Consider the following 17464-nt stretch of genomic DNA (forward strand, 5'->3'; position numbering starts at 1 on the left):
CCTCTGATCATCCCTTTCTCTCAGTCTGGAGCAAATCTTGTTGAGAATGTGGTCATCTGTCCAGAGGGTAAGATCAAGGCTGAGATATGAGAGGAAGGAGAGGTGGGGTCTATTGTGGGACTAGGAATGGATGTATCAGAAAGGGGTCCCCAAGACCTGGTGAGAATTCGTGTTCGAGAGAGAAAGGGAAGATCTAGCCATTCTCTCTCTCCTAGTATAGAGGCTACATACTGGGGGATTTCCAACACGATGGGCATCTGTATCACTAAACAAATCAAATGGAATATTCTGAAACTTATTTTTGCGAGTTTCTAAATTGACCATTCACCATTGGAATGGCCCAGACACAGTACTTATATAACTTTTTAAATTGTTTATTTTTGCCCAGAGCCAGGGGAATGAACAGCTAAGTAAGCCAAGCTCCCATTGTGTGTAAAACTGATGTCAACTCAGCAACTGAACATCCATCTTGTGCAGCCAATACTATTTCTTAAACCAGGTTTTGGAAAGCAAATCAACTTCAGAAACTATAAATTGATTCTTTTAAAAGAAACTTATCAAGGAGGGAAAATAACCTCTAGGGCTGAAAACCAGGTTTACAATAAGACGGTCATGGTGGGGTAAGGGTGGGTGGGGAGCCATCCATTTCTGTCTTATTCTTCTAACTTCATGTCAGAAAGAAGACTTCATGGAATAAATGTTATTATCAAGCAGCTGTTAACATTTAAACTCAGTAGGGGAAAGAGTGAAAGAGTAACAGGGAAGGAAGAGCAGATGAAGTGAGTCTCTGGCAATTTCTTCAGGCTTCCCCGATTCTCCCAGGACTGTGAGGTTTCCCAGGATGCAGAGCTGCCTTCCACACTGAAACCAGGACAATCCCAGACACTCCAGGATGGCTGCTCACCCTATCCCCTTTATCAGTACTTTCAACCCACCCTGATTCAGGTTTTCTGGACTCTTAGGTCACCAGATTAGAGATTTCAAAGACGGTCCAAAGCAGAGCCTACACTACGGACCACCATTACCACCAGCAAAAGGGAACCCAGAGTCTGAGTATGAAAAAGCGATCTGTTGCCCCTGGGTGTGGGGTGTGATCCTAATGAGTCTTTCAGGGCACAGCTGCTAAGAATAGGAATTAAGTGTGGGTCACCTGCCATACTCCTCCAGACTAAGAGTGAAAGAAAGACCAGGAAACTTCCCATGCTTTCCCTCGTCCAAATTTCATCAGTTCTGGAGCTAGGAGTATCTCCCCTGAAGAAAAAAGACGTTATAGGTTTTTCAAGAATTTTTTAAAAGTATAATCATCATTTTAGAAATGCCTGCCCAAGTTATCCATCTCCAGGAACAATGGTTTAAAACGTAGCTCCAGGAAAGTGAGAATGTGCATTTCACATATGAGCAGAGATTCAGGCATGAGTTACATTATCTCAAAGATCACACTCTTGAGACAACACTGCCTTCATTATGCACAAATGCATGCCTTGCATGTAGAAAAAAAAATGCATCTGATTATTTGCCAGCATTTCAGAAAGTGCCCAGAACACACCAGCAAATCAGGAAGGAGAAATTAATAGTCGAATTAAGTTAATGCTACAATTACCAAAGGACAGATTGAAACTTTTTGCTTCACTTTATTCTCCTAATACCAGTCTCAGAAATCACATTATTGTTACATAATATTTAGTTCATACTCAAACATTTATTTGGCCATAAGCCCAGTAAAATAAGAAAGATTTCTTTTAAAGCAACTTTCCAACCTCAAAGGTCAAAGCACAGTAGACTCATTCACCATGAACAGAGGTGCAGGGACAGAATTTTTTTTTTTTTCCAGTTACTTACACATTGGTGGTAAAGATGCCATAGATCAAATCCAGCTCAGGCAGGAAGAACGTGCTCTGCAGTTCATTGTAGTAAAAGGGGACCTCCCCGGGCCGGGAGCAGTTCAGACGAGCCTTCATGAACGTGGTCCAGGTGTCCTCCAGCAGAAACCGCCCCCCAATGTCGTTCTTACAGACCCGGGCAGCTCTGGAGAACACGGTTTTCCCACAGTCGTGCTCCACGGCATTTTCTCGAAAAAAGAAGTAGGTGAAATTTCCGATGTCATAAGAGGACACGAAGTTTGGTTCTGGAGGCCAGAGGAAAGAAGGAAAGTGTAAACGTTCATCTGATGTTTCTTTATGTCTTACCTCCTCAGTATTTTGTCCAAGGAGACGTGGGTTTGTGCAGACAACACCCAGGTTCGGAGGGACGCCCAAGAGCCCCGTGAGCAGCTCAGTGATCTGTGCTAAGGGCAGAACTCAGGACACAAGTTCCAAGTGACAAGAAACTGCCTGCACGAATCCACACAAAAGCATCCTGACTGAATGCATCACTCAAGTCACAGACCATTAATGCCGTCAAAACTTTGCAATACACTTGAAAGCAACATACACTAGTTATTTATATATTCTCACGTGACCTTCAGAAAGCGTGGGAGAAAATGAGATCAAACATACGCAATGTGATTCAGAATATAGGAGTCTAGTATCATGTTTGTGTAGAAGACAACAAAATTCTTTGATCTTACTTGTATACAGGAGTATGACTGACATAATTTATGTGCTTTTAGTGAGAACTTGAAGATGGTTTTCGTTTGTGAAAACTGAAACAAACATCGAAACTATCAGGTTAGTGTCCTGAATTCGCTTTAGCAATTCCAGTTACTATGGTGACCATGGAACTGTGAGGACCAGCCCTTATTTTCTTATTTTTGGGTGGCTGGGAAATCCACATAGAAAGAGGGGAGTATATGGAGATGGGGTCATTGCCTTCCAGCTTCCCAGTCTCATAATTAGCTTAAAAATAGGGATTCTGAAATGACAAAATGATGGCAAAATCTTTACTTAATCACCAAGCTCAATAGGAGTTTAGGAATTTGATAGTTTGTCAACTGAATTTCACATATAGCGTTCAAAGCGTTATCTTCATAGCTTCTTGTCTGAGTCCATTGATGATAGAAATGATACCCTTTCAGACACGGATATGCCCTAACATTTATCTTTAAAAATTCTAATAACCAGGTTTGATTCTTACTCTCTCCTCTATTGCTAGGGGCTTTCTACTCAACTAGCAAGTGTCTGAATTTTATGGTGCCATTACAATAATATGGCAATAACCTTTTGTGTTCAAAATTAATGGAGAGATACACACAAGAACTATATCCACAAGGACACATTTCAGGGACAATTAGTTTTTGGGGGTAATTCAGTTGGCCTTGTACTTTGCCAGATCCAATCAGATTGTACCAACACATGTGTCACTGGCAGGACTACTAAAAGTATGTTTGGCTACAAGACAACTCATTAACGTGAAAAGTAAGACACAGCAGGCTCACCCAGATCTGAATGTAGACATGGAGGTGGCGTTGATTACTACTCATCTATCCAAAAAACTGTTGCCAATTTTCAGTTAACACACGTTAGATATCATCACAAAATGTCTTATTTTAATTCGACCTTACATTGTAAAGGTGTAAGAATGACTCTAGGTCGTGTACGTTGTACATGCAATGCGTTCTTCTCAGTCCATGATATTGTTCTTAAGTCCTTTAATTACATCAAGTAATAGAGACTTCCATAAGGGCTATTTTTCACTTATAAACTGTCAAACATCCTATTAGATCACTGTTGCATTAGCCTGAAATGGGTATAAAGGAAAGTAGATTGCATTAAAGTGTATGAGATGGAAGTTAGATGCATTTCCTGTACAGTATGCTTTCATATCCGAGAGAGATGCTCACAGACACGGGAGGTGACCTGAGTTTTGGGACATACAGCAAAATAATGGGGCAGTTTTTGAATCTGTGTTCACTGAGCCTCCAAAAAGGAATGACTCATTGAGGAAGACCCCAAAAGCAAAGATACGGAATAATTACAAAACTATACTATATTTGGTTTCTAAAGAGAATATCCACTTATATGTCTAATTCTAAAGAGAAGACTAAATAAACCATTTCAGAGTATGTCCTGTACCTAGGCTCTACAAAGAGACTGTAGTTTGATCAGTGTACTAAAAACAAACGACAAAAATTATCCTGATCAGCATGACAGCAACAACCACAGAGCTGACCTAAGATGGAGAAAACAAAGAAAGAAGGTACAGGACTGGGTGTGTCTAGCCTGGGGCCATGGTCACCAACACACGTGGATGAGGTGCGGGCAGAGTCCACAGAATTTATCAAATAGCCTCACAAAGACCTGTTCCTGCTACTAATTTGAGGACACACTGCCTGGAGACCAGAGTATGTGTCTCTCGGAAGTCCTGAGCAAGAAAAGGAGAAGCTACAAAGATAAAAAGATCTGTCACGGTTTCTTCCAGTCAAAGCTGAGTCTAATCTAAAAATATCTGCAGAGTGCTCAAAGCTGTTGTGCCAGGCCCTACACTCGGGGCTTCACATTCACATGCTCGTTAAGCTCATAGGAATCATAGACGTAGGTGCTGCGTTATTAGTAAGCTGCCCAAGTTCACACAACTAGCCATGGGGGGCATGGGATGGGGGCTGTGTCTTGAATCCAGACAGTGTGACCTCAGAGCCTAGGCACTTACCATTACACTACATTGAAAAAAAAAAAACAAAAAACAAAACGAAAAAAACACAATGGCTGCAAGAGAACGATTGACTATATTAACAATATTCAAGAATAAAACTTAGTATTCTGGACAACACTTTAGAAACCAAAGTGGGGAACAGGTTGACTCAGGAAGACAAATGCCCAGATGAAATTTACCCTGGAGCTATTAGGGACATCAGGAATGACACAGAGAAGAGAAAGCGGGAGGAAGGAGCCAATAATCCAAGGGCTTATCAGGCAACAGTATTGCGGGGAAGCATTTGCCCAACTCCAGAGATGATGGTTCAAATGGTGCCCCCACAGCCCCAGAGAGCCAGGGAGCAACGGTTAGGACATTTATTCCACGTTCATCGTCCGCTCCACTGAATAATCTCACTCCGATGTCTCCTTGAACGGGGATACTGGCTAATGCCATGCAGCTTCCTCTCTCCACAGAGAACCTCCAATAGCTCTCCAAATCCCCCAAAACAATTGTATGATAGGGTGACAAAGCACATTTTAGACAGAAATGCTCACACACATTTTTTCCGACTGAGAAAATGGGGAAGAATTTGTGCTTGGTGTGTAGTATATGCTGTTCTAGAATCCACCACACAGTGTAGGTCCATTTAGTCAGGGAGCTGACTGACACTTGGAAACCCATCCTGCTGTCCCGCAGTGGCCCTTCAGGACGATGACGGGTCCCTGATTGTGGGACCTGCTGTAAAACCAGGACACTCCATTTCCTGGAAAGCAGAGCCTTTTGAAACTCAGCCAGCATCCTGTTCCTTTTCCAAAGACAATAAAAGAGCTGGAATAATCGTTAGACAGACAGCCAAATATCTCCCGCATTTATAGATATAAATCTGGAGGTGGGGGATGTTTGGATCTCGCCAGGCAGTATAATAAGATGCATACTGTTTCCCTTCCATTATTTAAGTTCTGTCTCTTGTTAAACTGTAATTCACCACAAACTAGTAATCTGTCACTCCTGAGTGAATTGAACAAGTCATAAATCAGGCACGGCTTTCTTGTCTACAATGAATGTGAGTGCATGAAAGAGAGATCTGAGTGGTTCTTTAGTCTTTATTGTCATTAGAGCTACACATGAATAGAAGGTGTGGTGCCAATTCAGAAAAAAAAGAAAGACATGAGTACGTCAGCTCATTATAAATATATGCACAGAGAAACTGTTTTTCCTCATGTTTGTAAAACACATTGAGTCATGGATTACAGAGCATTTTACAAAATATGTCATAAGAGGAAATATGTTTCATGATATAGGAACTTTTATTTTATACATTTACTTATTAGTGACCATGCAGATAGGAGAAGAGATCCATAAGATAATAAACGTGAGTAATGAGAAGAAAAGCTTCAACATTTCTGTGATTTTAACCATGTAAAACCAAATCCTGAACATCCAAATGGATCCTTCCATTCTGTATTCTCTCTAATGTATCAACTCCTGCATCCGTCTGGAGGCCCCTCCTGTTCGGTGGTTCAGTCTGATGACTGACCAGATCATCGATAGGTTCTTGATATAGAAATATTTGTCCAAATTAATGCCAATGGATATTGAAGACAGAAAGGAATTCCAATTTGCCAACTCCACAAAAGTCTTACTAGAATCAGAATCTACCATAAATCCTTTTTCAATCAAAAGCCACCTTGTAATACACTCGCCAAAGGCCGACTAGAAGATGGCTGGGCATGGAGCCCATATGGGCTGCGGCTCTGCCCACCCCAGCTTGAAACCCTGGGTTGGACCATGGACACCTGGAATGTTCTTTCATCCCGTATGACAATCCAGGGCACAAAAGACCTACTTTGCCATCAGGATTAAAGAGACTGGCACACAGTAGACTCTCAATAAGTGGTGCCCATAATTATTATTTCACGATTTACTCTTGATTTCCCTCTGACTAATTTATACTTAGTAGGACTCCACATAATGATAATGAATAATCAAACATGCAAATGTTAAACTTAAAGGTGATCAAAATTTGAGAAAGATAAATAAAGCCATGCTGAATGCAAGCTATTCCACAAAAAGGAAAGGAGTTAATGGAAATGATCTTTAGACATGACACAGCGAGCCAGATATTTTTAATTCCTAAATTTGCTGGTGTCCGTCACTACCAAAACAATTTCCATATATATTCCTAGACTTCATACCCTCTCTCACCGTGCACATTTTTTCCCTTGTTACACCTACATGAAAATCTGCTGCAGGGTGTTCCAAAGTAAACTAATTTCATCTGGGTATTTAGTAGGCATGGATAATTACACTAAAATTAAATTAAGTACAATGCGGTTTAAAAGGCATTGATGTACTAAAGCTTTCCCTAAGACTTCCAGTAAAAGACAGACAGACAGACAGATGGGTATGTTTGTATGTGTGTATATGTGTCTGTGTGTGGGTCACATACATACATACCTTATTGGGGCGCATGTATATATGGCTCAATACTTCCACCTACTGGCTGTGTGAACTTAGTCATTATTTCACAGCACATACTCTGTGTCCTGTTCTAGAATGATAGTACCACCACCCAATATGTATCACTGGGGGTATCAGAGGCGATGAGCGACAAGTGCCTAGCACTTAATCGCTCAGCATCAAGATACAGATCACCATTCATTTGTATATGCAAATTAAAATCTAAATATGTATGTGATGTATGCAAAATATGTGAATTAACATTGGCACACATATCGGTAAACATATCAGTATTTATTTAACAAACTAAATCATAAACCCCTCCATCATCGGCTACTCGCCACCTATGGCGGGGTAGGGGGGAGGCGGTGCTGGGCTCTGGGTGTGCAGGCAACTGACTGACAGAGCTCATGCCCTCAGGGGACAGAGTGAGGAAAACAAACAAGACAAACCAACAAGCAATCACAGTGATGACAAGTACAATGAAGACCACCAGCAGCGAGGTGAATTCAAGAACTGGGAAGGAGAGGATCAGAGAAAAGGCAGAGGAAAGGTTGGGGAGGGGCCACCAGGCCAAGAGCAGGAGGGACCACAGCTAAGAGGAGACCCCAAGAGTGGCCAGGAATGGAATGAAGCTCATGTTGGAATGAAGGAATCCACCTGACAGGAGAAGGCCAGGATAGCAACCCAGACAGGAGTTGGGATGTCAACTGCCCCTGCAGAGTCACTGAAGAGTTTGAAAAAAAGGTTTATGATCCACGTTCCTGTGGTGGCAGTGGTCAGGGAAAAGGGGGACGGGGCCCCAAGCATGTCCTGAGTGGTCACTGATGGCACCTGGATCCCCGAGTCCTTCACTCCCTGAGCACCCAGCAGAAAGAAACCATTGCGTCAAACCAAAAACGTGGTTCCAGCCGACTTGATTCCTTCTTGCTTCCAGGGGAATATGACCTGGTGAAAATGTGGTATTTGCATGGATTTGCTGATTCTAGCAGGAGCAGCCAGTACCAAGGGGACCTGTGCTGTCCCTCCCTGAAGGAGATCTGCCCCCTCTGTGTGAGGACTCATCCTGCAAGCCCAAGGCTCTCCCTGGAATTCTGCCTCGAGGTCTAGAGGAGCTTCGCTAACTGGCCCTCAGCTAGATGTTCTCGCTCAAACTGACAAACACATCCTCGTCTGTTCTCCCTCAATCTGTTCCAACCACAAAGCCTCCGCAACCTTTCCCTTCTCCCATAAGCATCTACCATGTCACACGTTCCTAGGCTCAATTTGTTCAAACGAATTTCACGACTATGCATTTCTGAATATTTTCAAAACAGAAAGTTTCCATTTACCACGTTCATTTTTTCCTGATTATATTTTCAATGCAGCAGTTCACTTCTTTTAAGAATGAATCATTGAGCCTGCAGAATTGTGAATCAAAAGCTAGGAATTTTTTAAAAATTGCCATATTAACCTGAATTCAAAGATCTTAGAAATATTTTAGTGTTTATAAAATGGTTTTAAAGAGGAAGAGGACAAGATGTGAGAGCTCACTGGAAAAGGATATCAGGCTGTAAGAGTATGCGGTTAGAACACATCAACCTGAATGAATGTTTGGTCTTTGTCTCCTGAGCTGACCTGGGCCAGGGCAAGGCAGAAGCCCAAAGGACAGACTCTACTCTCCAATATGTAGCAGTGAATGATATAACATGAGAGGCCACTGAGGGGCTACAAAGAGTTTAACAGTATATTATGGAGACAAATTTACTGAAACACATAGACCTGGGATCCTATAAACAGGATGACAATATGAGTTATGAGCCAAACAGGAGCACTTTGAGAGGGACAGGGAGCAATGTTATAATCATGCCAGGGTGGCAGGAGGGACCTAGGGCTGTCGCAAGGAAACAGCTCATGATCTCTAGATAATACATTGAACCATTTTCCTGCCTGGTAATGTAAGTACTAGAAAATTTCTATACAATATATTATATTCTCTCTAATGGGACATAAATTCTCCATGTGGATTTCTGTTTTGTTTGATGCAGGTCTCCGTATGACTTAGTGTATCGAGTTGGTGCCTTTGGCCACATATTAACTTGGTGGGGGAAAGAAGGGCTCATTCATCCATTCTCTTCCAAAATGTGCAAATTGAAAGTCCAAATGACTAACTGGCGAGTACAGAGCTGTCACCACAAGACGGAAGGGATTCTGTGCTCCCCCAGTTTCAGGTATTCAGCCCAGAGACCCATCAGTGCACCACACTGCTTGCAAAGGGCACCACAAGAACCGATTCCTTCACGTCGCTTAACAAACTTCTGCGCCCATGAAGGACTCTTTTAAATTATGCCACAGGCCCTTCTGGGTTGGGTTTAATGATTGCCGTTCATCTCATTTCTTTTTGCAAGTTTTTTTTTTTTTTAAGATTTTATTTATTTATTTGACAGAGAGAAACACAGTGAGAGAGGGAACACAAGCAGGGGGAGTGGGAGAGGGAGAAGCAGGCCTCCCACGGAGCAGGGAGCCCGATGCGGGGCTCGATCCCAGAGCACTGGGATCATGACCCGAGCCGAAGGCAGATGCTTAACGACTGAGCCACCCAGGTGCCCCTCTTTTTGCAAGTTTTTACCGGTAAGGAAACCCTCCTCACCTTCTCCGAAGTCCCCCTACCCCTCTTCTGTGGTAGCTCGTGCATAAAAACGTGGACCTCGGGAGGGAGATGGAGGCAGGTTATGATGTTGCTGTTTCCTAAGATGTGGATGAGACGGAGGGGAGGAGGGAGTACATGGAAGGGGGAGGATGCAAGCTCCGGAGTGTGTTGTTTGCAAATCCCAGTTCATGTACACATCAGCCTAGTGGCTCTGGTTCAGGGGGCTAGTCCCTCTGACCACAGCTTGCTCATCTGTAAAATAAGGACAATGTCATCCCTTGGCGAATTTTGTGGAGGATTACAGATGGCGCATGTATGGAGTCTCCCATCCACCTGGCAAGTTCTAAAGAGCCACTGCGACCCCTATGATATAGATAATCAGATTGGGTTTACAGCACAATTTCCAATAGGCCTGCAACCCGCTCAAAATGGACAACTGCCCGATGTCCCACCAATTAGAAAAGGGCTGGGCCCCATGTCACCCAACGGCTCACATGCTCTAGGCCCACGGCTCACCTTGAGAGCTACAACCTCACATGTGAGATGTCAGGCTTTAGCCTCACAGCTAAAGAGAGCTCACCGAAGAGAGCCCACTGTTCACAACGACACCCCTTTTAAGCATCTCCCCAGATGCCCGTTCAATAAAATATAAAACCAGGCTGCTGACTAGGCAATCGTGATTTTTGTTCTGGTTTTCCTGGGCTGCTTTCCCTTGATAAAGACTTGACTTTTCCTACACAAACATACTTCATTCCTAGGCTCCACTTGTCTGTATTTTGCTTGTTCTGTGAACACTGCCTCCAATTTATAAATTTCTTGCTCTAGCAAATGTCGTCCATCCAGGGAGACTCTAGAGCAGATGATTCACACCATTAGGGACTGTGCTGTGTAGACTCTGCCAAAAGTGAACTCATTCACTGTCCCCAGGACGAGACCAAAAGAGTAACTCTGGCCTGGCCATGCCTACAGCTCCGAGAGGCATCATCTGTTCTCAGGGAGAAGCGCTGAGCTCCTTCACGAGGCACCTGTCTTTACGGTGAGGAGAAACAATTTCTCCTTGAGTTAAGCACAGAGGGGATTTTCTCCCTCTAAGTAAATTATCCTTAATCATTAGGAGGTTACTCATTGTACTTTAAAGACCTCAAAGAGTCTACTTAAGGCACAGGGAACATCATTAAAGTTATTTCAAACCAGGAGAAGTTGAGATTGTAACGAAAAGAGTTCTCTCTTGGCTAGAAACATAATAGCTCATATGAAATAATATTGTTAAAATGAGAAGGCCTTTGATGTCAGGTCTGTCTGCTTCCACATGAGGTCCTGGTTGGAATCTGCAGAAATAGTAGGAGCTGGGGACCTCATCAGGACCCCGTGGACAGGCAAACACTACCCCCAGAGAAGAAAAATGAACAGGTCACCAAGTGTTAATAAGATGATGTCCATGTAGATATCTATGCTGACTTACGAAGGCTCATTTATGAATTAGCTTTTCCAAGTTCCTACCAAGGTTTTTTTTTTTTTCTCTGTGAAAGCATGTAGTTCCCTCAGAACCCACAAACTGAATTTGCACACTATTAATTTGGAAATGTCATTTTCCCCTCTTTCATGGGTTTATTGTTTCCCCAATTTGATTGCCAATTTCTTGAAGGCAAGTTTTATAGCTTCCCTATTTTAAGCATTGACCATTAAACATTTATTATCCTGCCTTACAGTAATCATTTAATAAAGGTTATTAACAATGAGTATTTTAATGCATTAAAACTGTTAAGGTATTTCTCTAAACACATAAATTTGTTTTCAGAGTGATTTTGGCACAGGGGGATAAATCTGATGTTGAAACTTACATTCATTACAAAGCACATAACTCAGTTTCAAATTCCTCCAAAACATTATCCAATCGATTGCATTGTGTTTGATAACTGAATAAATAATGGTTGAGAAGGAGTGTCTAAATCAGATGACAAAAGAAGTTTTTTCAGACCTGAATCAGTTTCAAACATATAAATCTATTTTTTTTAATTCTTGGTTACAATTCCTATGACACGTTCCATTTGTTTAATGACACCGTTCACATTTCTACTATTTACGAAATGTGCTTATCTCCTAACTCATTCAACATTCATTGATGGAGTGTGAACTGTGTTTCAGACTGAGTGAGATGCTGAGCACACAAAGATAGCTCACATATAATCCCTGCCCTCAAGAAATTCATACACATGTGGGGCAAGCAAAGAAGCAAACTACTCATCTAGTAGCTCATCTATTCAAAAAATATTGATGGGTGCTTACTATGTGCCCAGCACTGTTGAAAGCATGCGGGACACGTCAGTGAACAAAACACATTAGCCCAGCCACTGGGGAGCCTCCATTCTAAGGGAGGAAGGAGACAAGCACTAAAGGGCATAAGAGTTAAGGATAAAAGCTGAGCACGGTAAGAGGGACCAAGCAGGCTTAGATGGGAGAGGGGGTCACTTCACATAAGGCGGTTGGGGGATGTCTATTGAGAAGCCCCATCTGAGCAAAAACCGGAAGGAGCTAAACCAGTTGGCCAGGTAGATTTGGCGGGAGGGGATGCTTTTCAGATAGAAAGGGGCCAGCAAACTACAGTCTGCCGGCCAACCCTACCTGCTAGCTATAAATAAAGTTTTATGAGCACACAGCCACTGTGAGTGATCAGGTGGGCACCGGTGATGGCTGCTATGAGGGAGGAACTGAAAAGCTGCAATGGGGACAACTTGGACTGCAAAGCTTAAGCTGTCAACTCTCTGGGTTTTGCTGATCCCTGGGAGACAGTAAAGAGCCAGCAGCCCTGTGCAACATTTAAGAGGCCAAAGCAGAGGAAGCAAGGGGTGGGAAGAAGAGTGACGACACAGGGGTAAGAGGAAGCCGTGGGTAGGGCCTTGGCATTTTCTGTAGGTGGAATGGGGACTCTGTGCACTTCAGGCAGGTTGTTGGAATGAGAGCAGGTGTTTAGGCTGCATCCCTGGGGACATTCGAGGCTCTATAGGTTCTTACCCAGGGCTCCCTGCGTCCTGGAGGGAGGTGAGCCTGGACAGGCTGATGCCACCATGTGCCTGAAGATTACCCCCAGAGCATGGAGGTTCCTGAGAGGCTGGGGTGGCCAAAGAGCCCCGGCTTGCTGTGCTCAGTCCACATGTCCTGAAGAACATTTTTGTGTGTCTGTGTGCTTCCCTTAGACTGAGATGTCTGTGTGCTTATTTCTGTCAAGTCTTTACTACAGTCCTTTGAGGGAAGAGTTCAGCCACAGAATGAGCAAGATGCAACGCACTTCAGCCTGATGCCTAGGAGAGGGGCCCCCCTTCCCCAGAGATCACGGGGTGGTGCTCAGTAGACAGGGTGGCAGCTTATGTGAACAGCCTGTCCACAGCAGTGGCCTGGAGAATGCAAGGAAGAAACAGGGGAAACCCAGCTGTGCCTTCGGCAAAGGGGAGACAGCACTCTCTGCTAAGAATGAGATGCTAGCATCGAGACAAGGAGGCTGAGGAGTGGGCAGAGGGTTGCCCCATACACAGCACAGAAAGAAGAGTGGGGTTGTCGTCAGAAGTAAGGTGCTGTGCTTAAGGTGGCAACGTTTGAGCATTTCTTGATTAGCCCACCATTATAGGTTGAATTGTATCCTGCCATCCCCCAAAATATGTCGAAGTCCTAACCTCCAGCACCTGTAAATGAGACCTTATTTGAAATGGGGTCATGGCAGATTGAATTAAGAGGAGGTCATACTGGAGTATGGCGGGCCCCTAATCCAGGATGACCAGTGTTCTTACGTAAAGATGGCCAAGCGAGGACACAGAGATACACAGGGAGGAGCCCGTGTGAACAATGAGGCAAAGACTACAGTGATTTGCCACAAGCCAAGGAATATCTGGGACTACCAGAGCTGCAAGAGGCAAGGAATGGGTCTCTTCTATAATCTTCAAAGACTACTGAGTTTTTCCTGTATAAGGTAACTAATTGAATTATGGAAAGGGCCACCTCTGTGTATAGGCGAATTGTCCTATGCACAAATTAATCACAAGCACCAAATCTGAAGACAAAAATTGTGCTGACCATAGTTAGAAGGTCCTATCCTCCAGACCTCTTTCCTGCTGAGACAATTCTCTTTTGTCAAACAAAATTGTTGGTAAAACCTGAAAAACGTCCAAGATGAAGAAGTGAGTTCTGGTTATGATCATGGGTGAGCAGCTGTTAGCTGAGTGATAGCCTGAGATGAGTAAGTAATGAACACTGTGAGTTCACGTCTGAGAGTGAGTGTCATGAAACCATACCTTCAATCAGCAGGCCCCGGGGTTTCTATTTCCCCCAACGTGGGAGCTCCAATGCCAAGGGAGTTGCCTGCCGACCCCATGGGGGTGGCTCATGTCTCCTCATTCAGCAGGTCAGAGTCTGCATATTCTTTTTTTTTTTCTTAGATATTATTTATTTATTTGACAGAGAGAGAGACAGTGAGAGAGGGAACACAAGCAGGGGGAGTGGGAGAGGAAGAAGTAGGCTTCCCGCTAAGCAGGGAGCCTGATGGGAGGCTCGATCCCAGGACCCTGGGATCATGACCTGAGCTGAAGGCAGATGCCCAGCAGCTGAGCCACCCAGGCGCCCCATATTCTTAACTGAACACACCAGCTCCGGGTTTTCCAGCACACCCGCTCAGCTCTATCAAGAATAAATCCAAACCTCTGCTCTCCATTTGCTCACTCCGTGCCTTGATTCTCAATCAGCTGAAAACTCTGGAGAAGAATCTAAACGCCTCCTTGAATGGGTCCCTAAAAATCACAACAGGAAATTAGGACTCTTTTTTTGGATACTGCAGAACGAACTTTGTTTTCAGCTTGTTTGGGTTTCTTTATTTGTTTTCGTCTCACTGAAGGAGAAAGAAATCTGTACATTTTTATAAAAAGATGGCAGTTATCACTAGAGAGGAAGAAATCTGAGGCTAGGGCAAAAAAAAAAAAAAAAGAAGAAGAAGAAGGGATAACAGATACAGCAACAATCTCAAGTAAAGAAAGAAAATGACTCCAGAACACAGTGGGGAACTGAGACCAGGGCATCTGGTCATGGAGCAGATGCGATGAAAAGCAGGGATTCCAATGAGGTCAAGAAGAACAGAGGCCCCTGCTTCCAGGCTCAGCAGGGGGACAGAAGCAAAACTAAGTGGGGTCAGAGGCCAGAATCTGTCCTGGATGGTCCATCAGAGTCGAAAACAGGGCCAACCAGCAGTAGAAACGGTATCTCGGGGTTCAGTAGAAGACACTGCCCCAACAGGGCCCAGGAGAGGGAAGAAACACTCAACATTCAAGAACTCTCTGCTCTCTGCCCTGGGAGTGAGGGCCTTCCTTTCTGGGCGGGTGGGGGCGGGCGGGGCTGAGGGCAACAGGGTCATTTAGGGTCATGGGAATGAAGATGACAACGTAGGTTGAGTGGTGGCTCTACCATGTTTACCTTGGACTAATTTTCAATTTCTACAGTTGTTGGATTCTATCATATATAAACAGCAGCACCTTTTAGGAACCTAAAACATGATTCATTATGTTGGCCAAATGACAGCATACCTATGGTGACTGTGGTAAGCAGGGTTAGCTCTCCCACTGCCCTTCTCACATCCCCTGACTCTCAGACAGAAAGGCTTCCACCCAGACGTTAATGGAATCAGACCATCTGATCAGCCAGCGGGCACTGGAGTCACATGCAAAGAAATAGTCAGTGTTTTTAACTCATGCTATAACTGGAGTTATTTTTCCAGGATATTCTTCAGGGGGTCACTTTTGGGGGAAAAAAAAAGAGAGAGAGAGAGACGGTACTCCTAATTACTTTTTACTTTGCTTTGGACAAACTCTAATTACAATGCCTTTGATTGGGGGGCAGGTGATTTTGATTTGTAACTGGAAACTTTGCATGGTCAGTAAAAATCAAATGAACAGAAAGAAGAGCTTTAAGCTAAACAGATGAAAGCTTCAGGGCCCGAAGGGGACTGAAACCAGTTCAACAGAAATAATGTTAATGAAGAAAAGCTAGGTACAGCTTCAGTTTAGGAAAACAATTCATGTTGCCCTTTGGAAGGGTACAGAGTCATTTAAATTACTAGAGAAATCTGAGGAGGATATTCTCTTCTCTACAATGGAATCTTTTAAAGGCAACCTGGGGGCTGGTTTGACTCTATTACTTGGAAAAATGCTTTATATATACCTTCAGGAATAAATATGCATAAATAATGAGCTTAAGCCAGTCGTTCTCAACCAGAGGCATTTTCTCCCCCAGGAGACGTTTGGAAACTTCTGGAAATTTTTTTATTGTCACAACTAGGTAGAGGGGGATGCTACTGCATCTAGTGAGTATAGATTGGCTAGAGATACTGCTAAGCATCCCATGATAACCAGGAGAGCCCCGCACCGCACACACATCAAAGAATTATCTTTTCCAAAATGTCAGTAGTGCCGAGGTTGAGAAATTCCCATCTACATAATTAGCTTGTACTTGACAGAAGGCCAGTAAATCTTTGTAGAACTCGAAAGCTCAAAACAATAAATAATATAAGGGCAATTTCAAGATTTCATCTCTGTGCAAGCTACCAAATAAAGGGATGACATGTGATGCATGTATCTGTCCATAACACTGTGTGTGTGTGTGCGTGTGCAAGCACATTCACACATGAACACACATACAGAGGGCTCAGTTTTAGCTGGCACCCCTCACTCAGGACACTGAACAAAGCCAACCTCTATTCTGACTGCTTAGTGAGCACATGACCAATTTCTAGTCCAAGACTGAAGTCTTCTGGGAAGACACAGCTTCTCCTGCTGCTGCATATTGTCACACCTGGATGCAGTGCCTGAAAGTGCATCAGCGATTCTGCATGCCCAGCAGAGTCAGTCTGAGGACCACACTGCCACAACGTGGATGGCAGAGAGAGACCAGTGACAGAGCTCACTGACGCTCGCGCCATCGAAGGGAGTAACCCCGAAGACGCGTACCCCAATGCTCTGGTTATGTGACTCGATACTTTTTTAAACTGATCAAGCTCTTTGGAGCTACCTGTGGCCAAACCTATTCTCTTACCCAGCGTCTGAACATTTCATGAAATGCTAGTAACTTCCTGCTTTTAGATATATAATGAGAAGTTAAGAAAGAATGCACATGAATCTACAGGTATCTCTGATACGACATCAAATTTCCTGAACTTCAAACACCAGCGTAAAGAACAGCCTAAGTTCGATGTATGGTCATGTCAACATTAGCCCTGTTGTCCTGGTCTCCAGCATCGACAGTATCTCCTCCCCTTCTACTCCGAAAGAGCGCCGCGCAGATGCCCTTCCACACTGACAAGCAAAACAAGTGACATTTTGATTTCCTGAGAAAATGAAGAAATTGGTGTTTTTCTTCGGAAGTGGCAGCAGCTTGCTTTTGAGCACAAGTAACCAGGCGTTACAGACAAATGAGGTGGGGCACCTCCAGTGACGGGAAGACTCACCGTTGAGCCATTTGGAGTTGTACTGCGCCGTGCGGAGAGGAGGCAAGATGCCCAGACTCCGGTAAATGGCAGGATCCCGTCCGGGAAAATCCATGGCCGTAGCAGCATACAACTCCCCACCGGCTGTGAGGAGAGCCGTGGAATTGTGCTGGGGACTGTAGGGGCAGCGGGCCATGCCACTGATCTGATCATGGATCTCGGTCAGGTTATTCAACTGTGGGGGAGGACAAGAGAGACGAAACCAATTAGCCCCCAGGAAAGCCCTAGAACAGGGTCGGCCCGACCCGCAAATGACGCATGTGCAATAAACTCTCTGGGGCTCAGGA

At 44.0% G+C, this 17464-nt stretch overlaps 1 protein-coding gene across 1 annotated transcript in view; it reads right to left on the bottom strand.

Moving 5' to 3' along the window:
* Window positions 1-17464, bottom strand: part of SEMA5A (semaphorin 5A) — a 466526-nt gene that overhangs the window by 141636 nt on the left and 307426 nt on the right. Inside the window, exons 8-9 of the mRNA XM_034998860.1 lie at window positions 17139-17352; window positions 1840-2125 (exon numbers count right to left, since the gene is read on the bottom strand). Of these exons, the coding sequence (XP_034854751.1) occupies window positions 1840-2125; window positions 17139-17352 (500 nt within the window). The remainder of the gene's footprint in view (window positions 1-1839; window positions 2126-17138; window positions 17353-17464) is intronic.

The sequence above is a fragment of the Mirounga leonina genome, unplaced genomic scaffold (genome assembly GCF_011800145.1).
Source record: "Mirounga leonina isolate KUSES-001 unplaced genomic scaffold, KU_Mleo_1.0 Mir_95, whole genome shotgun sequence".
NCBI lineage: Eukaryota > Metazoa > Chordata > Mammalia > Carnivora > Phocidae > Mirounga > Mirounga leonina.